The sequence below is a fragment of the Eucyclogobius newberryi genome, unplaced genomic scaffold (genome assembly GCF_026437365.1).
Source record: "Eucyclogobius newberryi isolate DKJ021-1_F unplaced genomic scaffold, fEucNew1.0.hap1 SCAF_16, whole genome shotgun sequence".
Taxonomy (NCBI): Eukaryota; Metazoa; Chordata; class Actinopteri; order Gobiiformes; family Gobiidae; genus Eucyclogobius; species Eucyclogobius newberryi.
In genome coordinates, this window is record NW_027315790.1 from 17,547,108 (window position 1) to 17,573,039 (window position 25,932).

The 25,932-nt window shown below is 41.2% G+C and overlaps 1 protein-coding gene across 1 annotated transcript in view; it reads right to left on the bottom strand.

Annotated features, from left to right (window-relative positions):
- Positions 1–25,932, bottom strand: part of fam135b (family with sequence similarity 135 member B) — a 71,974-nt gene that overhangs the window by 43,849 nt on the left and 2,193 nt on the right. Inside the window, exons 2-3 of the mRNA XM_072447750.1 lie at positions 13,872–13,968; positions 2,480–2,559 (exon numbers count right to left, since the gene is read on the bottom strand). Coding sequence (XP_072303851.1) covers positions 2,480–2,559; positions 13,872–13,948 — 157 coding nt within the window. The 5' untranslated portion in view covers positions 13,949–13,968. The remainder of the gene's footprint in view (positions 1–2,479; positions 2,560–13,871; positions 13,969–25,932) is intronic.

Consider the following 25,932-nt stretch of genomic DNA (forward strand, 5'->3'; position numbering starts at 1 on the left):
TTACATTACAGTATCTATACAGACACTTTGCATGTCGCAAACGATAAGGTTTTACTGTTTGATTATGCTGTTGTACATACAGGTTGCATAAACATGTATAAGAAAAGTCTTGCCAATGACACCATGTACAATACTCCCGACTTTGACGATTTACTGCATGTCCTCCCTTCTCTCTCATCCCCCATTTCACTTGTCCTGGACTGATTAAATCCATACGTATATGTACAAAAAAAATACTTGCAATTTGTGTGAATGATTCAGAATGTAGGTATTGGCACATTTTTACCATCATTAATTTTCAGATTTTTCATTTCATTTTTTACATCTAAGGCTTGGCTTCTATTTATAGTCAACTTCCAACAATTGTCCCCGAGTCACGCGAGTCATAGTGTAATGTTCTGGTGGCACGGCACTGCTCCGAGTGTGAAATATGCCCCCGAGACCAGACAACCCTAACCACTATCTGCAGTGCTGCGTTACTCTGACATACATATATTACATACTATAATACATACATAGGACTAGCTATTTACACAGACTTCAAACACATTGCTCTATATCATTGACAAACAGAATGCACGGCCATAAAAGGATTTCCTGAGAGGAGATGTTCCCAAACTTAAGACCTGTTCCTGTGAGAGCTTAGAATACTGCTATTAAAGCCAGGACACATTTTAGTACCGTCTGTATTTTCATGGCTAAGATTTACGTGTTGCAGATATTACTAAATAAAAAATAAAATAAATAGGAAAAAAAATGACCAAAAACCATTACGCTAATATTCTCTCAATGCCCTGAACTAGAACACAATTGCTTATTTGGAGTCTGCACGTTCCCTCCAAATGAATATGAACTACTTCTACACCATTAACAATTATTCCCACATTAAGGAGCAAGTTATGGACCTTTTGAGATGCTTCAAATGCGACACTGGGGTGGAGTAAAAGTGATGCTAGAAGAAAACTTTCTTGTTGTGTCTCCAGAGTTCCCCTGTGATGCCTGTGCTGCAGGTTACTCCCCTCAAACTGCCCTGACGCTGGATCTGCTGACCCTACCTGACCCTACCTGACCCTACCTGACCCTACCTGACCCTACCTGACCAGTCCTCCTCTCACGCTGCACTGAGGCTTTTGAACCAGACAAAAATGTGACGGGGAAGCGCTTTGAAAATGTCTCTGCAGCTGAACTTGAATTTCCTCCAGGATCAATAAACTGCCCGTCTGTTATAGAAGTGTGTGTTTTGTGTATTTTCAACTGATATATTTGAACATAAAGCGTTGCTAAACAACAATAATAAGCCAAAAGTCTCAGTTTGACACATTCAAGCTGTGTCTATATATGATTCATACATACAGGCTATCACATAACAATATTGCACAAGGGTTTTTTCTATGTATAACAACATTACATTGTCCTAGGTTTCCCGAGGCATTAAACCTTTTATACATCTACTTTTGAAAGAAAATACCATATAGCAGCCAGTTCACAATGAGTCCTAACAAACTGTCCTACTATAGATATTGAGCACTTGCATCTGTGTTACATTAGAGGTGTGTTCAGACATGAATGGAAGTGTCTCTGAGTGTAAGAGGAGGCTGCTACTGACCACACCAGCCCCGCACCAGTTGGTCTGACTCCAAGGGTTGTAAAGGGACACCACCATTTTGATGTGAGAGTCTCTCATTTTGATTTTACTTATATTGTGTGAAACTGTTTTATTGCTCCCTCTAGTGGACTTCAAACCAAACAGGACAGTTTTGCATTTTCTTCAAAAATCTGTTTCTTCTTTTTTTCTTATATTGGCCAATTTTCCCTCCAAAGGATATTACTGCTCTTGAGCTGGCTTCCTGAGCATTAGTGCAGCTACATGTGCTTCAGCTTGTACGCGATCAGCAGTGATAGAGTTTAAATATTTTGTAGCAGAAGCCATTGTCCATGTAATGTAGCCCACCTTTTATATTTTGTAGTACAAGTTCACCAAGACCAGGCCGGCCCTTTGTTCTTATCCAAACTCCTGCACAATCAGTCGTCCCGTTTGTCCTTAAACAAACCATCGTCATAGGGTTTCTTTTGACTTAATGTTGTGGCCCACGGTCCTGTACCTGAGCCACTCTGGTTCCACAAAGTGCGCATGGATTTTGAGCCGTTTGTACGGATTTCCAACAGATTAGTTTTGATGTTTGCACGAATATTTTTGGATGAATGTAAAGCAATTGAAAAACAAAATGTTGCTTCTCTAAAACACATTTTATGTTTCCAGTTGTTGTTTTTCAAAACCTCATTCGTAACATTATTTGATATGTTTAAAACACAATGGCTTGCTTGTTTTTCACTGAAACCTGGCAATGCTTCGCCCATCGGCACAGCAATAACAGAGTCTGATTACACTGACGCAATATGGAAAATTGCGGGCTTGTTCTTGGGGAAGCGGTCAATGTTTGTGAGTGTGTATAACAATTAAACACACTCTCGCTCTTACCCGTATCGCCGTGTGTTGTCGCTATCAGCCTGTGCGGCACGCGAGGAGAGACTTTTAATCCTGCACGTACCTGGTAAAACCTGAAATGACAGATAAGAAAGGGTAAGTATTCTTAGAAATGGCCTGAGAACATTTTCGATATAACAGGTTGAATGAAACAAAGTCGTGGCAACCAGGACAAATCTGCAAGCTTGTGGAACTGTTTTAAAATATTAACGTATGATGCTTTTTCAGGTTCTTAGTATTGAAAATAACAATACGCACGACCCAAACGAGTATGTCCTGGAATTTTCTGGAATTTTCTGAAATTTTCTAACATTTTCTGACATTTTCTGAAATGTTGTAGTATTGTCTGGTATTGTTTGGTATTTTTTTGATTTTCTGTGGAATTTGTTGGAATTTTGAAGTCTTGTTTGGTATTTTCTGGAATATATTTGAATTTTCTCGAATTTTCTGGTATTTTTTCTGTGCACTCCAGCCTCAGTTTCAGGATGATACTCAAACATGCATGAATCAAAGAAACTATTGATGAGAAAACACTGTCATAACAAGATTAAACGCTCATAAAAGTTGATTTTGCACAATGTCCCCTTTAACAGAGAGTGACTGTACTTGGTTATTGCGATGCTGCTTTATTGTCCTTAGCATCTGTTATTTTATTAGACTTAGAGGGGCAATAGCAAAATATTATAGTTTAGATTTGAATACCGTTTATTTGCAGTATTATATTTCAATATCTTCCACTTACTGTCCCACTAAAAGGCTAACGCTGAAAGGCAAGTAAACACAGAATTATTCCACAATTTCAACAAGTAGTTGGAGTAGAAATACAGCATGTTTACATATTTTTTACAGTTGTAATATCTCTTTGGTGGTAAATCACAACACTAGGCCCGTTACCATAAGACATTTAGAAGTGTGATACATTTCTGAAGAAAATATAGACAAGAAACCTTTGTAATTACTTAATGCCACTCACAAAATAATCCCATACTGCAAATTACGCCTTCTTAAAACTAGGAGAATACACTTGTTTGAGGCAGAAATGGCCTTGAAATAAGTGAAATTTTCTGTCAGTGCAGTATGTGAATTTTACTTTCTTGACATACTAAGCTTAACAATCTTACTTATTTAGCATTTTTTTTGTAGACTTAAAACAAGATTGCTTTTTGTCTAGATTTATCTGAATACATTTTGGTTAGATATATGAAATTTGCAGAGACAAAGCACGATAATCACTGGAAAAACTATTCTAAATGTTCAATATTGTTAAAAATTATGAGCTGCAAGAAGTAAATAGCAGAATTAAATGCTTCAGTTGCTATAATGAGTTAGAAAAGTTATTTATTCAACCGTTTACAGCTCAATTATCATCGTAGTACAGAAGCATAACAAAAGGTCTCCCATTAGCGCAACAATATGTCAATATAGTAATTATTGTGACAGGCCTGGACATTACCTGGGCCAATAGCACTAATAAGGGTAAAGGAAAAGGTGATATTTTTTACAACAGAAACAGAATTGACTTCTATCATGCTTTTGAACTCACATTCACAAAGATTAAGTCTAAGTGAGGATAACAATGACATTGTAACTGCAAGAAGCACAGAGATGAATAAAAGATTCATACTTAAACGTGTAAGTTGAAAATGAATAATTAACAGGGCATGTTCATGCGTGAAGCGCTGTTAAAATGTGTATTACATCAGTGCAATGTGTGAACCACCCCAAACTGATGTAAGAGCAACGTCATTGTGAATGTAATGTCATAATGATGATTGAGTTCAGATTAAAAGCTCTCAGAAAGTGACAGTGGACTACAATGTGCAGAGAATGTTTTCTACATTACAATTTTAACGAGATAATGCAATTTATAACAAAAATCCCTATGCTGTTAATGTATGGATGTCTGGGTGGTAAACGTACTGTCTCACTTACCCAGATGCTAACCAAATTTAAGTCCAATATCAACCCTAGATACTCATTTCAGCAGGTTTTTAATGGCAAAATGAAACTATTATTATTATTATTATGTGTTGGAAATTGTGTTGGATTCAGTGGTACTGCAAGCTGACCCCAAAGGTTGAGTTTGAAATCAACTATTATATACTAATTTACATCACTATTAAACCACAGCTATTATTATTTATACGCTAAAGGAAACATGCCAAATATGGTAAGGAGTGTCTGGAATGCCTGCCAATGTGGTCAGATACATTTGGATTTGGCTAGGTGTTTTTTATTTATTTATTTTTATTTAGTTAATCTTATTGTATTTCTGTTTCTGTAATTTCTTTGTGATTTTAATGCATTTTTTCTGCTGTGTGAAGCACTTTGAATTGCCTTGTGTATAAAATGTGCTCTACAAATAAACTTGCCTTGCCAAAAGTCGTTTTACTTACAAAACCATCACGCACAACAATAGTTTAGAGGATTTACACACCTAATCACAGCTTTTGTTTTCTACCTGCCAACTCTTCCTCTGATTAGATTATCAGAACTCTTTACTGAAGTTTTTATGTCTTTAATTACAAAATCACAAAAATGTAGCGAGTCTTGCAGTAAAAAGTGCCTCAAGTGCCTTTCTTATCACTACAGCTGTCCATGCAAATCCAACGGAGATATAATCTGTGTTTTAATGTGATCGGTTCAGTTCAGCGTGCGCGGCTGTCGGATTGATACGAGGATTTCAGCACTTAACATCAGCTACAGGAACTATTCTACTCCTGCTTCTCCTCTTTGTGTCTCCATCCGGCAACGTGGAAACCAACAAACTGGCAGAGGTGCGTCGAGTATCCAAAAACTGTACTAAAGCAAGGGTTACTTCAAAATAACATGACTCAAGTAGAAGTTTGTCCGAGAAAGAACTCAAGTAAAAGTATGTGTGAAGTTATAAGTAAAATAAGAATAGGAGTCATCATTTTGTTTGGTGAGGGGTCTATTGATAAGGAGATTTATTTTAAAGGTGGTATGGACGATTTTTTTCAGCAAATTTTGTATCATATTTCCTCGTGGCGTGGATAAATCATTTGTCCTGCCACGTATCAATCATAAAACGCACCTATCGCTCACCTGCAGCAGCGTGCGGTTCCTCCTCACGTTTCCGTGTGCCTAAGCGCATGGATCTATCATAATATAGTTCCCTCAGTGTACGGGGCAAAATGAAGACGGAGAAAGACAGTTCGAGCTGACGCAGAAGTGGACAGAAATCTACGGCAGACGAGAGATGCGATGTGATCCGTTGCGCTAATAAACAAACGCACGTGTGTGTTGTATCAGTCCGCACTTCCGCCTGCGTTCTCAAATCGCCGAAAAATCGTCCATACCGCCTTTAAGGGACTTTCTGGTTTAAAAAAAAAAAGGAATTTCCAACAACTAGAAAAACTAAATAATTTTCTGTAAAGTGTTATTTTTTTGATTTCTGTAAAGTATATTTTTTTCCAATAAGAGTTTATTTATTATTATACTTCTCTAATCTGTTTCTGTACCTACTCTGTGTTGCAACAATGGAATTTCCTCATTGTGGGACAAATACAGGTTATTTTATCTTATCTTATTTCTTGAGGTAAAGAGCGTTTCTACACCTGACAAGAGTGAGTAAGAGAGAAGAGTAACCAAAACCTTTAATGATCTCTTTTAATAAAACTAGTACTCGAGTAGGAGTGAAAGTATTACAATGTAGGGCTGCAGCAACAAATGACTCCCTTTTCCTCTTATTGAAATCTGTGTAGTCCCTCAGTCGCCAAGACAAGTTCCATAGCAAAAGAAAATTGAATTCTATCAACTGGACAAAAGTGTTAAGAGTGAAGACGTTTCAGCCTCATCCAAGGCGCTTCTTCAGTTCAGAACTGGTGAGTCACGTCTGAGGAGACACTGATTTACATATGGATTGATTGATCTTGACTTTCGTATATTTATCTTTTCATTTTCCCAAAACACAATCAAATGGCTTGTCAGTACTGATTTCATGAATATAAACAGTACAGACTTTTAATACATCACCATTTAACTGCATTAATAGTCTGATTTCTTCTTCTTCCAAAGTCTAAACTGTGCTGTGCATGTTTTTACTGACTAAAGATTGTAGGACGCAGCTTTCACATGGCTAGATCTCGATAACATTTGATCAATTTCCCAGCCCAGCAAACACAAAAAAAAACTATTTATTTAAACGTAGAACTGATTACAAGCCACCTCTGCATATTAGTGCACTCGACCGGAGGGATTACCGAGATTAAGCTTTTTAGGTCATTCCATTTAGAAAGAGGAAATCATTTTAGACTTAGCCAGAGGCCGGGCCGATGAGGTTTAGCTGCTAATCTCGCGCCAGACGCATCATGGGCGAATCAAAACGTCGCAGTTTAGTTTGTATGGAATAAGTAGATGAGCCTAACCGATTACGCTGCTGCTGGCCTCTTAAAGGGAGCAGACAAAGAGAAAGTAAAGTGTGCTAGTGGAGGATCGCAGATGGGTTGTTCATCAGCCTACTTGGACTTGGATGAAGTTGCAAAGGATTATGGGCGCTTACCGCTTTCCCTCTTGCACGCCACGCAAAGTCTGTCTGCTACAAATGCTGCCCCACAAAATGTTTGATGGTGAACAATGGGGCGTCTATTAAGCATCAAGAAACGTTTTTTTATAAACGGCTTATCACTACTCTATTTTTAGCTCATATTATTATTATTATTTTATGTTGTCGAGTTGTTTAGTGATTGTATTTTACTTTTTGCCTGTAGTTATTATCCATCCATCCATTTTCTACCGCTTGTTCCCTTTCGGGGTCGCGGGTGACTGGAGCCTATCCCAGTGACTTCGGGCCTTAGGCGGGGTACATCCTGGACAGTGGCCAACTTGTCGCAGGGCCAACACAGAGACATAGACATTACAGACAGTTCACGCTCACATTCATTCACTAGGGCCAATTTAGAGTCACCAATCTTACCTAACACATGCATGTCTTTGGACGGTGGGAGGAAGCCGGAGAACCCGGAGAGAACCCACGGTAACACGGGGAGAACATGCAGACTCCACCCAGAGAGATCATGTGATGTTGGTCTGGTCTGGGAATCGAACCCATGATCTCCTTCTTGGGAGGCAAGAGCGCTAACCGCCTTTGCCACCGTGCACCCCTGTAGTTATTATTTCATTGTAATTTTTGTGCATTGTTGGAGTTCAGTAAAGCACTTTTTTACCAATAGTGCATAAATTTGCCTTAATTTAATGAGCTATTTAATGTTCAAACGCATTTATAAGAGACCGTGTCCTCCTGTCAGTGTTAAAACGCTCATAACCATTCACAAATCTAAAAAGCCGGAAACATGCTTAGATTAAAACCACCAAATGACATATAAGTGCTTTTGGCTGCTAAATATGCCTGCTATTTTTCCAACCTAATATTACTGCTCTATCATTGATGTAAACAAGATTAAGTATTATTAAGATGCAAATTGTACAGTCGCAGTCCCAAACATGGCCTTAATCAGATTTGAAATGTGACTTTATGAACACAAACATCTGTCTACAGCGCTCTTTTGTGGGACCAAAGACAAAGTGTGAAAGTGTAATTATGCAAACAGACAGCGACAACAACAGGTTTATTTACAGTGCAAACAATGTGAGCGGCAGTTTGGCAGCGTTTTTAGAAAGTAAAGGGCAAACAAGGACAAATGTTACTGTTTCTCTCATTACAGACAGTGGTGGAAGTATGAGCAGTACATAGAAACTCTACTTTAAAATACCCTTTTAAAAATCTACGTTAAGGGTAAATAGTTAAAGTAATTCACACTGGTTTTGAAAAGTGTTAATGCATCAAATGTAGTGATTTTAATTTGAACTCATACGTGGCCATAAATGTGCTTTAAATAACCCCTCAAAACGTATCAAAAGTACTTTCTACTTTTCAGTCTGGTTAAAAAATGTAGCGGAGTAAAAAATACAAATACCTTCTCTCAAATGTAGTGAATTAAAAGTGAAAAGTATCCACTGTAAAAAAGCACAGTACTTTTACATTTGTACTTCATGACTTTCCACCACTGCATATGAAGATTTGAATTTCATCTCAAAATGGCAGAATTATAGATTTAAATCTGACGTGCCTAATGTCTTTTCTCATTTTGAAATTGTGACAGGAAGAGGTGTGTCGTTTAAACTTAGCACATGACAAGAATGCCCAAAAAGCAAGACACACCCAAACCCTCATCCTAAAATGTAACATAGCAACATATCAGTCTTTCTCTTGGATCAATAAAATGCTGTGTAATCAGAGGCAGAGGCACAGATTGATTTTGATTATACATTTACAATAAGTCTCACGTTCTAGACTGTTTTTGAAAGAAATGTCTAAAATTACACCCACAACCGTTGAACCGTATCGTCTTTAGTTAGTTAGCTCCACAAACTAGTATCATATCTGTCTTTGGGGTATTCCGACCTATTATTTATTTTTTATTGATCTTTTTGACATTTGTACATATCATAAAGTGTACTCTCTCTCATTGGTTCTCTCATATTCTTTTACCATTTATTGTGCACGTGAAGCAGTTTTAGCATCTGGTTGTGTTGTCAATATGCTCTAAAAAAATCTCTAAATCACTTTTGTTTATTTATGCAAACCGAGAAGAAGTTGCATTTTGTACTAGTTTTGTTTCCTGTAATTACAAAAATATTATCCATAACCCAATGTCACTGTGATATCACTAAAGTAATTTACGGTGTGCCACAGGGTTCGGTACTCGGTCCAATTCTGTTTACTCTTTATATGCTACCATTAGGCAACATTATTAGAAAGCATGGCATTAACTTCCACTGCTATGCAGATGACACTCAGCTGTATTTATCAATGAAACCTGATCAGAGCGATCAAGTAGACAGACTTAGTGCTTGTGTGAAGGAGATAAAAACCTGGATGACACTAAACTACCTGCTTCTTAACCCTGAAAAAACCGAGGTCATTGTGCTTGGCCCTAAGCATCTACGAGACGCTCTATCTGAGCAGATAGTCACACTGGACAATGTCAGTGTAGCCTCCAGTTCTACTGTAAGAAACCTTGGAGTCTTATTTGACCAGGAGCTCTCATTTAAAGCTCATATAAATCAAGCTTGTAAAACAGCCTATTTCCATTTGCGCAACATCGCCAAAATCAGAAGAATCCTGCCTAAAAGTGATGCTGAAAAACTTATCCATGCATTTGTAACGACTAGATTAGACTACTGTAACTCCCTGCTTGCAGCGTGTCCTAAAAGCTCCATAAAAAGCTTTCAACTGGTTCAAAATGCAGCAGCAAGATTACTAACAGGAACAAAAAGAAGAGAGCACATTACGCCAGTGCTGAAGTCTCTTCACTGGCTCCCCGTCGAGTCTAGAATCAAATTCAAAATTCTACTCTTGACCTACAAAGCCATAAATGACATGGCCCCATCCTACCTCAAAGATGCTATAGAACCATATCATCCAAACAGAGCTCTTCGCTCTCAGAATGCTGGCCTTCTGGTGGTGCCAAGAGTCTCTAAAAGTACTGTAGGAGGTAGAGCGTTTAGCTACCAAGCTCCTGTGTTATGGAATCAGCTCCCGACCCATGTTAAATATGCTGACACAGTCTCTTCATTTAAGTCCAGGCTTAAAACGTTCCTCTTCGAAATCGCTTATGGTCAGAGTAGTTAGGAACAGAAAGATAAACCCACAGCTTCAGCTACGCTGCCCTAGGAGTAACTGTGCTGGGGGAAGTATGACAGCTTGAGCACTATCCTCTTCTTCTTCTGACTACTTATGCTATCAAACAATATTTATTTTTTGATTCCACTTGCAAACTGTTCACCGCCTTCTTTTCTTTCTCTCACTCCTGAGGACCTGTGGACCCAGATGCCCCTCCCCTGGTGAAGTGGTCCCTGCCCTGTGTGGACGGTCCCTCATCTGCCTGAAGAGTGGCTCCAGTTCGCCTCAGTCGGTCCCTCATCTGCCTCAAGAGTGGGTCCAGCTCGCCTCCGACGGTCCCTCGTCTGCCTGAAGAGTGGGTCCAGCTCGCCTCCGACGGTCCCTCTTCTGCCTGAAGAGTGGGTCCAGCTCGACTCAGACGGTCCCTCTTCTGCCTGAAGAGTGGGTCCAGCTCGACTCAGACGGTCCCTCATCTGCCTGAAGAGTGGGTCCAGTTCGCCTCAGTCGGTCCCTCATCTGCCTGAAGAGTGGGTCCAGTTCGCCTCAGTCGGTCCCTCATCTGCCTGAAGAGTGGGTCCAGCTCCAGTCTCTTTGTGTCCGTCTGTCCGTCTGTGAGAGTCGGATCTCTCCTTCACTGGAACTCCTCCAGGTTTCTACGCTTTTTTCCCAAAGAGGTTTTTTTGTAGTTTTTCCTGGCCGAGAAGGAGAGTCTAAGGACAGAGGACCCTGGGACATCGTCCCTCGCCACCACAGACATTGTTGATTCATTTCTCCCTGTGGCCCTCAGAGGCAACTGTTGTTGTGATTTTGGGCCTTACAAAAATAAATTGATTTGATTTGATTTGATTTGATCACCGAGGTAAACAAGAGTACATGTTATGAAGGTCGCATTGCAGTTACAAACGTGGTCTTATCCAGGTTTGGAAAAGTGACCCATGAATACAAACATCTGCCTCGTTGGCTTTGTGCCAGTCTTTGTTTCATGTAGATAGCAGGCTGCGAAATAGATGGGGGCCCGGGGCCCGTGGCCCCTCAAATCGCCACGGGCACGGGGTTTAAATTTGGAGGGGGCCCCCCCGTGCCCCTGTATCGAAATTCCTAAAAAAAAAAATCAAGATTTAACTAGTAAAGCTGTAGTTATTCTATTATTTGGTTTACGGATTTTTAAATGAAATATATTGCACAGGCGGGTGAAATATAAATATAATTTAAATTTCAAAATATTTTTTCTTGCGGGTTTGCCCAAAACGGAGCACGGGAGGAGAGGGGGGGAGGGGGGGGAGACGCAGCACGCAGGAGCGTGTAACAGTAGATTTAGCGTGTTTTACACTCAGAACTCACACTTCTAGGTGTACAGCCTCAGTCACGGCAAAACGCGCTGGAGAAAATGTGGTAAACGGGTTTAAAATGTGTATTTACGATATAAAGACGGCGGAAACCGGCGCGCGCGCTCTCGCCGGGACCGCGCAGGGACGGAGCTGCTCCGTCACGCTTCATTCGCTCTTATCTTTTGACCAAATACCGCTTTTTATATTTCATTTATTGCTATTTTGCGTTGTCGGTGGTACTTTATAAAAAAAATTGATAATAATGAATTTTATTTATATTGTATAAATCAATAATCTAAGTGCGGCGGATCCGTAAACCAAGTACTAAAATAACCGCGGCCTAATTTGGCCATATTTGAGGCATTTTCATCATTTACATTTCATTTTGACAGACATGCCATTTCGTTGTTGTATTCTCGCTTCTCATTGGCCGAGCGGTTGCCGTGACCTAATTTCGATGAAAGCGGGGCATCTGATTGGGCGCTGTGTACTCAGGTTATTTTGTAGACTGTGATTTTATTTATTCCTGCTGCAGAACATATAAGATCTCCTTGTGTCAAATGTTGTATACAGTATTTATTGTGTATCTAAGAAACATTATTATCTTAAAGGTGGTATGGACGATTTTTTTCAGCAAATTTTTTATCATATTTCCTCGTGGCGTGGATAAATCATTTGTCCTGCCACGTATCAATCATAAAACGCACCCATCGCTCACCTGCAGCAGCGTGCGGTTCGTCCCCACGTTTCCTCGTGCCTAAGCGCATGGATCTATCATAATATAGTTCCCTCAGTGTACGGGGCAAAATGAAGACGGAGAAAGACAGTTCGAGCTGACGCAGAAGTGGACAGAAATCTACGGGAGACGAGCGATGCGATGCGCTCCGTTGCGCTAATAAACAAATGCACGTGTGTGTATCAGTCCGCATGGGGGAGTGCACATGCGCACTTCCGCCTGTGTTCTCAAATCGCCGAAAAATTGTCCATTGCGCCTTTAAATTAAACAATATTGAAAGATCATGATCTCTGGTTTATAGGAATTCAGTATTTGTGCTCTTCCTTCATATCAAATAAAAGATAAAAGTACTTTAAATTGTTTTACATGCTAATAACGAGGTTTAAAACAACAAATTTATCTTGTGATGCCGCGCGCGCTTGTGGGCCCCTGAAATTGCTGGGGGGCCCCTAACATTTTTAGATAGGGGGCCCCCCTGGCTCCTAACTTTGAAAATCTATTTCTCAGCCTGGATAGGTTCAGTAATTACAGATATGAACCATAAAACCAGGTCAACAAATGTGCAATCTGACAGTTAAATAGCAACCACGGACTTCTGGCCTGTTCCAGCTCAGCTTTATACTATAAAGATAGTTTTAGAAGATTATTGTGTTGTCAAGTGAACACAACCTTTATACACTATGGAAAAACAATGAAAATACATATATCAATCAAATAAATTCACCCTTTTGCAGGAAAAGAGTTGATTAACTGCTAACCTGTTGCTATGCTGCCATCAATCATGTATTACAAACTAAATATAGCCAATATGGTCGATCCACAAAAAAATATAATGGGATTAAGTGGAAATGAGTAAACTGTTAAACCCGAGTTGTAAAAATCTAAATAATTTCCAGTGGTGAATTCAAGAAACAAAATATTAATTTAGCCACATATTGACCCTTTAAAAGTTTGCAACAAAATACTGTACGTGGAATTTTGTGTGATTTCACCCAGAATATCACAAAATTATGACAAATCGAGATTACTTTTTGTCAAATGTTTGCCAAAGTGAGTGATTCCAGAGCCTGGTTTAGGCAAGGCAAGTTTATTTGTAGAGCACATTTCAAACACAAGGCAATTCAAAGTGCTTCACACAGCAGGAAAAATGCATTCAAATCACAAAGAAATTACAGAAACAGAAATACGATAAAATTAACTAAATAAAAAATGATAATAAAAAAAATACCTAGCCACAAATGGTAACGTGTTTTCGGAGTCCAACTCCCTTTTAAATCAGTCCAACTGATTGTCTAAACTAATGAAATCACATAAAAGAGAAGAGTGCAAATAAAAAGACATTTACTATTGGATTTTATCTTTTTTTTCTTTGTTTACTACTAGACTTTTAGGTTTTACTGGCCGCATAATAGTTTTTCATTTTGTCTATATATGACGTAATGTTCAAGGCCAGAGAATTGTGATTTTTTTTTTTCAGTCCGTTTGTAGTAGAAAACAAACTAACTGTTGCCTAAAGACTTTTGCGCTCCATTAATCTTTGCAACTGTTTTATGCTCTACTTCATTTTGCCTCCAGTCGACTCCATTCTGGACATTTTAACATTTGAAAGGATCTATAAGCCAAAAGTAATAGTGTAATTATTGTAGAAACCAGAGGCAAACCTGACAGTGCACTCACCCTCTTTGAAACAGATCCACATTGTGAAACTTGTGCAGCTCCACTGAAAACTCCACTGTTCCCTGTACTTCAGACATGATCCAGCGCCGCACATCACCTGTTGTAGAGGAGAGAGAAAAGCAGATGACGGTCGGTCACACTGACATGACACACACACACGAACAGAACAGGAGCAGGGCAACACTGATAATGAGTCTGCCTGATTTCCCCTGGCTGCCGTGGCGATGTGACTCACTATGAACCACCATCTTGGACAGCGCTTCAGTTCCTGGGCAGGTGAAGTGAAAAATTGACTGAAATTAATCAAATTCCCTGCAGTGAATATTGCAACGTGTCATCAAGTTTAACAGCATAATAATATCTAAAGGTAGCTTTCTTTTCCAGTGCATTCATAGAAATGGACGTTTATACATGTTCTTCTATTGATATTGGTCGACAAGATTATGTTTCAGTAAAATGCTCTGATATTTAACATTGATTATTTTACGTGCATCAGATGTGACATTTCAAATGTAGAAATACAGGAGCGATGAAGCTAAAAAAGCGTCTGTATGTTACACAATCAGCACAAAAAAGTATGTGTGTATGCTGCATTTACGTCATTACGTTCACAGCACATTATGAACGCAATGAATGTTTTATATCGTAAGTTCGGGAACAGGACCACACCCCTTTCACGCCCCTTCCTGCGGCTACACTATTTAAGCATCTAAGTCACACACATCAGCGTTCGTGACTTCGTGCTTTAAAATATTGAGCTATTAATGTTTGTAATTATGGCCCACCGCTCGTTCTGCAGACTCGCTCTCTTTTCCAGTGTGCAGATGAGTTGAATAAAACTCATCTGCACACTGGAAAAGAGAGAGAGTAATGCAGGCATCACAGGACATAACGCCTGGTTCACACACTTACATCTGTGTCTGAAGCTTGACCTCACTGAATGAATAATTTAAATCATTATGTGGAAACGATTTTCTTTTATTCTCACATTTTCCCTAATCAAAAGGAATGGAACAGCATATGATTTCTATATTAAGGCTGACGGCAGGTGAATATGGACCACTGATCTGTCACTGCATCCGACAGATCAGTGTGTGGATGCAAAACAACTCCAGCTGAATCGTTTTTGGCCCTCAGAAACAAAGAGCAGTGTTGTGTCTGAACACGTTCATTGAACGAAAGTTCATGAACGCGTTCATAATTTTGGTGATCGTGAACTGAACGCACTGTATTACTGCCGACGAACGATACTGTGAACGCGTTCATTCTGGTGTCTATGAACGGCACGTTTGTTCTTTTTAATTTCATTCAATAAAGTGTCAGATTTCTAGAGACTTCCAGGCAAAAAACACACCGTTATGTTGCCCAAAAAGAGCCAATGCCTGGCAAGTGTGAAAGCTCTGAAGTTGTAGAGGCCGATAGCGCAGACAGAGATTTCGCGTGTCACACCACACTGCGCATGCGCATCAAAACAAAAAGCAGCGACAGCAACAGAGCAGCAAGAGTCGCCCTACGACCAGTTACGTGAGTTTTATGATAAGGTCGGTGAGAATGGGAACAATCTAACATTTCTGTGCAAACTTTGCCTCTGGGGAAGGCTGTCGCTTCAAGGTGAATGTAAATCCTGGGTAAGGATTCAAAATTGAATATGAAGATGAAATCTGACACATAGTTTCAGCATTAAACTAATAAAATAATTGATGCCTGTGGTTGTATATGGGCTGTGGAAATAATTTTGAAAAAAAGAACTGAACTAGTTAATTTTTTGGAGCTGTGAACTTAGTTCAAAATTTTGAACTATGAACTATGAACTGAAGTAGTTCATGTAGAAAGTGAACTTTCCCAACACGGACAAAGAGAACGTGTTAACAGTCTTTCTGAAGATGTGAGACAGGCCTCTTCTCTGACAATGTCCATCTAAGCTAAAAACAGTTTTGTTTAGTTGTGCATTTGACTGCAAAGATTTTATTTGCACTCTTCTCTTTTGTGTCTTTTATTTGGGGATTTTAATGGATTTTTTCCTGTTGTGTAAAGCATTTTGTATAAACTGTTCTCTACAAATAAACGTGCCTTTTCTTGCCAAGGCTTGAACCTTAAGAAACACACTAATAACTAATACTTTGCCACAAATGATATTAAATACAACGGTTTACCTAGTACTTATCACATCAATACAAATGTTCTGAGATGAGATTTTTGCAGCTGTTGCAGCTCTAATTCAAAACCTCTCTTAAATGTCAACGCTCCTGGATGTGTTTCAAATGTGCACTGTAGACTTAATCCTGATCTAAATTTCCGATCTTCTCACAAATAGATTTTTTACAAGAAAGTTACATTATATAAGTCCTATTTTGTTACTATTCAGGTACTAAGTATGCAGAGGCAAGACCAGTATCTCAATATAAAGAAAGTGCCTTTGTAGCTTTTCAGTGTCACAGATCAGGTCGCTGCCAATGACGATGTAAAGGTTTGACAAAAATAGGACATCTATTTGGACCCACCCGCCTCATCAGACGGTGAAACTGATATGATATAAGAAGTACAATTTGATATCCTGCACAATAGCAGACACTAATAAGATTCATCACATGCATATGGATGTTGAGTTTCCAGACCAGAATATAATTATCTTGTCGAGTCGACCAGCACTAATTATCTCTCAATGGATAAAAATAACTAATGTATGGCAATGGGCTGATGTTTGCCTGAAAACCCTCCTTTAATGCAGCAAAGAAAACCACTCTTATTGTGGACATGTATTACATTTAAAATCATGTTTTCATTCATTTGACAGGGCAATACCAGTTATTAATAAATCACATCAACACCATTGATTAAAGTTTATTGCTATTGTGTGACTTTTTCCTTGGATTGAACACTTTGAAACAGAAGGGTTGACTTAATTGCCATAAGGATGTTGAGCTACATGGTCGACAAGTGTACAATTAGCCTTTCTACTAGCGCTAATCATCTCCCAACAGATTAAATGACACGCTGATGTATACTGGAAACCTTCTTTTATGCTCAGCTCTCACTCCAATGAGAGGATGGTGCAAGAATATGCATATGGCCCGCTGATGCAATATATTTCAATGTTATGCAAATTCAATGCAGTTTTACCATCTAACGTGACATTTAGAAAGGTACAAGTGTCAGAGTATAAATTGTGTGCAGATATTTGTCCGGTTCTGTGGTTGAGACCAATGTCCTCCATCACACTTATTACGACAGCCATGTTTCTTGACCAGGAAGTAGTAAAGTCACAGATAACACGCTAAACCTGACAAGCCTCTATGTTTTTATTTGTTCCTCTGACAGGTTGGACGACTCATTGAACTAAAATGAAGTTAAGATAAATATACTTAGAATTTTGCTCAAAATTATACAAACGTTATTCCAGAATAGCTATTTTTTTTAGGTTTATGATTTTACTTCCTGGTTGTGATTGATGACATCACACTAGGAAATTACCCAGAAACCACTGGGCCAAAACTCATCTAATGTTACTTTTTTTAAAATTTGACAAGAAAACATATATAAATGCACCTTTATGTTCGTGTTAAAAGGGTCAGAAAAGTTGTTTCTTTTGAGTAAATTATGCATAAACTGGATGCAATGAGTGTGATGTCACTTCCTATCATTTTCTACAAAACTTTTCACCACAAATAGCTACTTGATTGTTTTAAAACTATAATTTATATTTACAACAGATATAAATACACCAAATAAAGTCAAAATTAGAAAATCATAAAAACCTGTCATATGAACTTTAAAAGTACACTATATAGCTTTTCTGGTAAAGGGTCAACCAACTTCTTGCCTCTGTGGATGATTTCTTTGCTCAAAAAATAAAATAATAAAATAAATAAAATAAAATCTTAGCCCTGTCATTTGCTTGTTCCCATGGAGATATATATATATATAAGTTTAATGACATACTCAAGAACATTCCAGGCAAAGAAATAACAACTCCATGGAGATAATGTAAGAGTAATCCAAAATGTAATACAGTTGTCAACATTTAGCAATTATTTTCAACCACAGACCACAATTTTTACATATTAGGAAATTTGTTTCAAATTGCGGCCGTTGACATTTTGTTGTTGTTGTTTTCCTCAGTTATATATATTAATATGTAATAAGAGAGAAGACAACTTGAACAGTAATAGCGTGATAGGATGGTTATTGCACAGTGACTGGGATATACATATTTACAGCCTTGTTTTCATACTATGTCCAAAAGAATCCCAACCATTATTTCTGGAGAATCTTCACACAGGGTTTGGGTTCAAAGCTGGAGTTAGGAGTCATATTATCAAAAAATATCCTTAACCGTAACTGGAATGAGATCTATGCCCATGCTATTACAACATTTAAACAATAAAAAGTGTGACAATAAAAACGTTAAACCTACGGCTACCACTGAGCCACTGCGCATTATTCTGATTTTGGTTAATTATTATATATTACATATCACAACCATTTTGGAGAATTTGTCTCAAAATGTAACTGTTGTGTTTTAAATAATGTGGCAAATTAACAAAATTAAATCTTACACAGTGTAACAGATAATGTTAATGATAAAAAAAAGACTTTCTATTTCCAAAAATCCCCATAGACGATATCGTGGTTGGTTGGTACATTAAGGCACATTTTGCAATTCAAGCAGATCTGTGTTACATTTTGGGTGATGAGTGGGAGGTGTTTCTTTGATTAATTCACAAATCCTACACAGCAATTTTGATCAAAAGAATCCTCAACATTAGATAATCAGGAAGGAAATATGTACTTCCGTTTCTGCATCGCTAACGGTTGATATTGTGTTTCAGAAAGAAAGAAATGATTGGTCGACTAAAAGGGACAGTGGCTAAAAACTCTCAAAAAAAATGTTTTACTCCCTCTGATCTTTATCTTGCGCTCACAAGATACCACCACAGGGGTGTTCATGCAAAAACAACTATTTACACTGAAAAGTACTGGTGTGTTTATATGGAAAAAGGACGACAGTCACGGCGGGCTCATTACAAAAGCGTCATCACTCTCATTCTATAATCAAAACTCACAGACAAACTGTGATAAAATGTGAATATATGAGTATATTTCTGTGATGTATTTTATCTGCATAATAGTGATATTTTATCTGCATCATTAGTCTAAGAGAAGAACGGGTGTGTGACAAACTGCATTTGTTTGTGAAGGTATCATAAAGATGGGCCAAAGGATGTTTGCCCCAGGGGGGGAGTTGCACCCCCCCTTGCAGGCTTTATCTCTACGGAAAAATACCAAGTGCCTTGATGTGAAGCTGACCAATGAGAAATGTGACCCGATCTAATAAAACCAACCAGCATGGGAAAAAACGAGGTGAGACGCAAGAGGATCACGCAGGCTGCGTACCACAGCTTGCGTGATCAGTCCCCGCGTTTTCTCCCATGCATGCCATACAAATGTCTGATATTTCTGTGTCGTTTCATATTCTGAGTTGAATTGTGTTCTCTATGTGTTAAGGAATAGCATCGGTGCATGTCTCATCCCAAGGACATGTTTGTCTCATTTCTTGACACAAACAAACATATGAAACCCCACCTCTCCTTGAACCGACACCTTAACGTGGTGGAGGGGTTTGAGTTCCCGAATGATCCCGGGAGCTATGTTGTCGTGGGCTTCAAGCCCCTGGTAGGGTCTCCCAAGGCAAACAGGTCCTAGGTGACGGGTCAGACAAAGATCGGTTCAGAAGCCTCTTATGACGACGACACGAACAAGGCCGTTTACGTCGCCCGGATCGGCGTCACCGGGGCCCCATCCTGGAGCCAGGCCTGGGATGGGTGCTCCATGGCGAGCGCCTGGTGGCCGGGTCTTACCCCACGGGGCCCGGCCGGGCACAGCCCGAAAGAGCGACGTGGGGCCGCCCTCCCGTGGGCCCACCACCCGCAGGAGGATCCATAAGGGGCCGGTGCAGAGAGATCTGGGCGGCAGTCGACGGCAGGGGCCTCGGCGACCAGATCTCCAGACACAGAGACTAACTCTGGGGACATGGAATGTCACCTCGCTGGGGGGGAAAGAGCCTGAGCTTGTGCGGGAGGTTGAGCGATACCGACTAGATATAGTCGGCCTCACCTCCACGCACAGTTTGGGCTCTGGAACCCATCTCCTCGAGAGGGGCTGGACGCTCCACTTCTCTGGTGTTGCCCGCGGGGAGAGGCGGCGGGCTGGTGTGGGCTTGCTGATAGCCCCTCAGCTCAGCCGCCACGTGTTGGAGTTTACCCCGGTGAACGAGAGGGTCGCGTCCCTCCGCCTTCGGGTGGGGGACAGGTCTCTCACTGTTGTGGCGGCCTACAGGCCGAACAGCAGTGCAGAGTACCCGGCCTTCTTGGAGTCCTTGGGAGGGGTACTGGACAGTGCACCGACCGGGGACTCCGTTGTTCTACTGGGGGACTTCAACGTCCACGTGGGCAATGACAGTGACACCTGGAGAGGGGTGATCGGGAAGAACGGCTTCCCCGATCTGAACCCGAGCGGTGTTCAGTTATTGGACTTCTGTGCTAGCCACGGATTGTCCATAACGAACACCATGTTCAAGCACAAGGGTGTCCATCAGTGCACATGGCACCAGGACACCCTAGGCTGGAGGTCAATGATCGACTTTGTTGTCGTGTCATCAGACCTCCGGCCGCGTGTCTTGGACACTCGGGTGAAGAGAGGGGCGCAGAGTTGTCAACCGATCACCACCTGGTGGTGAGTTGGATCCGCTGGCGGAGGAGGAAGCCGGACAGACTTGGCAGACCCAAGCGCATTGTGAGGGTCTGTTGGGAACATCTAGTGGAGCCCTCTGTCAGCAGGGTATTCAACTCGCACCTCCGGTAGAGCTTCTCCCATGTCCCGGGGGAGGTTGGGGACATTGAGTCCGAGTGGACCATGTTCTCCACCTCCATTGTTGATGCGGCTGCTCGGAGTTGTGGTCGCAAGGTCTCCGGTGCCTGTCGTGGCTGCAACCCCCGAACCCGGTGGTGGACACCGGAAGTAAGGGATGCCGTCAGACTGAAGAAGGAGGCCTATCAGGCCACTCTGGCTTGTAGGTCTCCGGAGGTCATCGACGGGTATCGGCAGGCCAAGCGAGCCGCGTCTCGTGTTGTCGCAGAGGCAAAAACCCGGGCCTGGGAGGAGTTCGGGGAGGCCATGGAGGAGGACTATCGGTCGGCACCAAAGAAATTCTGGCAAACCGTCCGGCGCCTCAGGAGGGGGAAGCATTGTCTCACCAACACCGTTTACGGTGTGGGTGGAGGCCTGCTGACCTCGACTGGGGATGTCGTCGGACGGTGGAAGGAATACTTTGAGGATCTCCTTAATCCCTCAGTCACGTCTTCCGAAAAGGAAGTAGAGACCGGGGACTCGGAGGCTGGCTCATCCATCACCCAAGCTGAAGTCACTGAGGTTGTTCGCAAACTCCTCGGTGGCAGGGCTCCGGGGGTGGATGAGATCCGCCCTGAGTACCTAAAGTATCTGGATGTTGTAGGACTGTCTTGGTTGACACGTCTCTGCAACATCGCGTGGCGTTCGGGGACCGTGCCTCTGGACTGGCAGACCAGGGTGGTGGTCCCTCTGTTCAAGAAGGGGGACCGGAGGGTGTGTTCCAACTACAGAGGGATCACACTCCTCAGCCTCCCGGGTAAGGTCTATTCCAAGGTACTGGAGAGGAGAATCCGACCGATAGTCGAACCTTGGATTCAGGAGGAGCAGAGTGGTTTTCGTCCCGGTCGTGGAACACTGGACCAGCTCTATACCCTCCATCGGGTGCTCGAGGGCTCATGGGAGTTTGCCCAACCAGTCCACATGTGCTTTGTGGATCTGGAGAAGGCTTTCGACCGTGTCCCTCGGGGTGTCCTTTGGGGGGTGCTCCGGGAGTACGGGGTCCGGGGCCCTTTGCTCAGGGCTGTCCGGTCCCTGTATGACCGGAGCAGGAGCTGTGTTCGCATTGCCGGCAGTAAGTCAGACCTGTTCCCAGTGCATGTTGGACTCCGCCATCTCGGGGTCTTGTTCACGAGTGAGGGAAGGATGGAGCGTGAGATCGACAGGCGGATCGGTGCAGCGGCTGCAGTGATGCAGTCGCTGCATCGGACCGTTGTGGTAAAGAGGGAGCTGAGCCGAAAGGCAAAGCTCTCGATTTACCGGTCGGTCTACGTTCCTACCCTCACCTATGGTCATGAGCTTTGGGTAGTGACCGAAAGGACAAGATCGCGGATACAAGCGGTCGAAATGAGTTTCCTCCGCCGTGTGGCTGGGCGCTCCCTTAGAGATAAGGTGAGGAGCTCGGCCACACGGGGGGAGCTCGGAGTAGAGCCGCTGCTCCTCCACGTAGAGAGGAGCCAGCTGAGGTGGCTCGGGCATCTGTTTCGGATGCCTCCTGGGCGCCTCCCTCGGGAGGTGTTTCAGGCATGTCCCACCGGGAAGAGGCCCCGGGGAAGACCCAGGACACGCTGGAGAGACTATGTCTCTCGGCTGGCCTGGGAACGCCTCGGGATCCCCCCGGAGGAGTTAGAGGAAGTGTCTGGGGAGAAGGAAGTCTGGGAGTCCCTGCTCAGACTGCTGCCCCCGCGACCCGGCCCCGGATAAAGCGGCAGAAGATGGATGGATGGATGGATGGATAGTTCCTGAAACTTTTAAATGGAAAGAGAAGCATACGTATATTTGGTTGGGAGTGCAAAGACTTTCCAGACCATGACAGTGTGCATAATGAGCCCTGTAATGCACTGGCTGCCTGCTGGACTAACATGCCACAACCATTTTGACTCTTCCTTGACTTGATGCGCTCTGCCGTGTTCCTGCTGTTCAGCATCGCAAAAACAGATACTACATATAGTGGTCACGACATGGCCACCATTCCATTGTCACGCATCATTTAACAGACGCAGAGGACAAGGATCAAATATGCAGGTTGTATCGTTTGGGTAAATCACTAAAGAGGAGATAGTAGGGTTGTTTTGGGGATATGATACAAAATCAAGTGGAAGCAAAACGTATGAAAAATGTTATAAAGTGACATTTCTACACCAAATTCCCGGCTCCATGTACAGCCGGCCACAGTATGGTCAATTCGATTCTGGCTCTGGCAATTTGCTGAATGTCCTTCCCTCTCTCATTCCCATTTAACGCTACACTGTCCTTCTGTTTGATGGAATCCCACATTCATTCAATCCAGGAGTGGTCCATCACAAAAGAGGAAGTCATGCATGAATCAAGACTCCTAACAGGATGTAATTTTCAATCTGAGGGCCCTGGTTTACCAAGCTGGACTTTATGCTCCCCTAGCTAGACTAGTCTTACTCTGTAGGTTATAACTATAGCTAACTACCGTATTTTCCGGACTGTAAGTCACACCTTTTTTCATGGTTTTGGCCGGGGTGCGACATATACTTATATTTACACTTATACTCCGGAGCAACTGATATGTGATATTATTTGTTATTTTCACACTTGCAACCGCATTTCATACTCCAGAGCAACTTATACATGTTTTTTTCTTCTCTATGCATTTTTTTGCTGGTGCGACTTATAGTCCGGAAAATAAGGTACATTTCCAACATTATCTAACATTTCTGTTCATTTTGGTCGTTTGAACCACTACATTTAGGGCATTCACACTCAGTTTAGTCCAGATCTACACCTGGTTTAGTCTTGTTCTAGTCTTGGTTTAGTCTTTGTTTAGTCCAGGATATTAATGCGTGCCATTATTTCCCAACATTACACAAAAGCCAGTCGAACTGTGCTGCATTTGTGAAGTTGACGCAATGCTATAATCAGCAAGGCGAGCAGTGAACATTGTGTACTTTTAATACAATCCCTGCCTTGTCCCGTCATAAAATTCACCTGGCAACCAAGGCATCCACAGATTAACCTGCCGTGACTAAAACGTATCAATAAACATGATCAAATGCTCGGTGGAACACGCCCGCGCCGGCAATCGTAAGGCCGTACAGCTGTCATTTATTTGACTAGGATACAGTACATTGTGTAGCTTTTGATGGCAGCAATAAAACATAGACAGTATTTCATTATTAGCAGGTCTTGCATTCATATTCCATTCATAGCTATAATACATATGATACATAAAACATTGGCCCATGATTTGATGATAACCCATTCTATCTCATTGTTCTTCTTTAATATGCTATGGTTACAGATTAGAATTAGTTTGTCATAATACGATTAAGAATTCCTATTGCTATAAAGCAGGCTAATAGACCACATGGGATCTGAATATAGAATACAACAACCATAATTAGATAAGATCTACTTTTAGCTTCTCCATTCATGAGGCCATGAGAGACTGGGAAAATGAATTTGCATAACTGGCAGAACATGCAGGAGGTATAAATACATGGTAGTACTTGTGAATGTGAATTGATTTAGTTTGCTTACTAAACAGCAGAGTGGTTAGCCTAATGTATTCAAGTGTTACTGTGGGTTTGTGATAATTATTTCTATCCTCTCCACATCCACATGACATTGAATGGTTTTCATCTGTCACCATTGTCCAGAATGTTAACAGCAAAAGGCGTTTGAACTATACCAAGAATGAAGTCCCTATTTAGTAAAAAAGAACTACCAAGTCCCCCTTGTTTGTGTTCACGCAGCAATAGTGGCTGAGAATGACTAAACTCCATTACCAACATTATTAGAATCATACTTTTAACAGTTGTATTTCTGGTGCTACTGTATCCAAGCCATTTCTTTTGTGTCTGAGAATGAATATAACATATTTCTTCTTCATTTGTTCTTTAAAAGGTTCCTGGTCGGACTGGAATGTAAGCTAATGTGTAGACCCAGTGCCTAGTTCCTATTCTGTGTGAACTGGAATCAAAAAATGTACCAGGAACTGAAAAATGTACAGTGTGAAAATCTCTTTACGTTCCAGACTTTACAACCAGTAACAGCCCATCTAATCTCAATATTGAACAGAGCAGCACACTAATTAAACTGTAGTAGAGTATGTATAGATTACCTGAAATATTGAGTGGCTGTACCTTTACGGCCATATACTAAGAAATAGAATGATCAGGATTGTTCATTGACCTGCAGAGCTGACGCAGAGGTACTAAATTGCATTGCTTCCTCCAAAACTGTTAATAAAACATAATAAACCAGGATAAATTGGCTCACAACGTTATTCTCATTTAGGTTTCAAACAAGCCATTTGATTGATGCTAAGCTAATCTAGCTACCTTACAGTCATAATGCAAAAATGATAAGCTGTAATAAATGTTGAGGCCATATTGTGCATTTGGTACCGTCATAAAGCACAAATAAACAAACAAACATTGGAATTAAGAGGTTAAAAGCTCTAGCTATACAGGATACAACGGCACCGCACAAACTTCAGTCAGTCTGTGTTGAAAAAGACGTAATATGTTATACCTGATGATCTTTTTTGTGACATAGAACTAGAGTTTTGAAAGATTTTGGATTAAACTAACATGATTTTTAGAGTGATGAAAATCTAGCACTGTTCCCACATTCAAAACAAAACAAAACTATAAATTTGGAGGGGCAAAAGTCCTCAAAATGTCACAGCTTGGGAGATTTATCAAAAAAATTTGTAATATTTCCATTGTTTTTGAGGAAATATGCAGAATTAGACTTGACAATCCCTCATACAAGTGTAAAACTGTATATTCTTACAAGTTTATAGTTAATTCTACAGTCTTTCGTGCCCCACTTGAACCTTGAAGAACTTCACAGGCACATTTTAGCACAATTTTGATGGACTGACACAATATCGTCTGAATATTGGCACCGGATAAGCTGAAAAAATATGTAAAAATCTGTGAATACATCACCTTAGCTGCTTCAAAACTTCACTGATTTCTTTCCACTCATCACAGGCTTTTTTCTCTGCACCACAAAGATCTGTAAAACTAGCTGCTTGTGCACTTTCGCCCTATCGCCGCGTCGCTTTCCTAATTCTGTCCTCGCAGCGAATCATTAAATCCTAATCATTACAAAACAGCCATCTGCCTCGTGGTAAGTCACTTTGTTTGGCCGTCATGGTGGACCAGACCCAATCCTC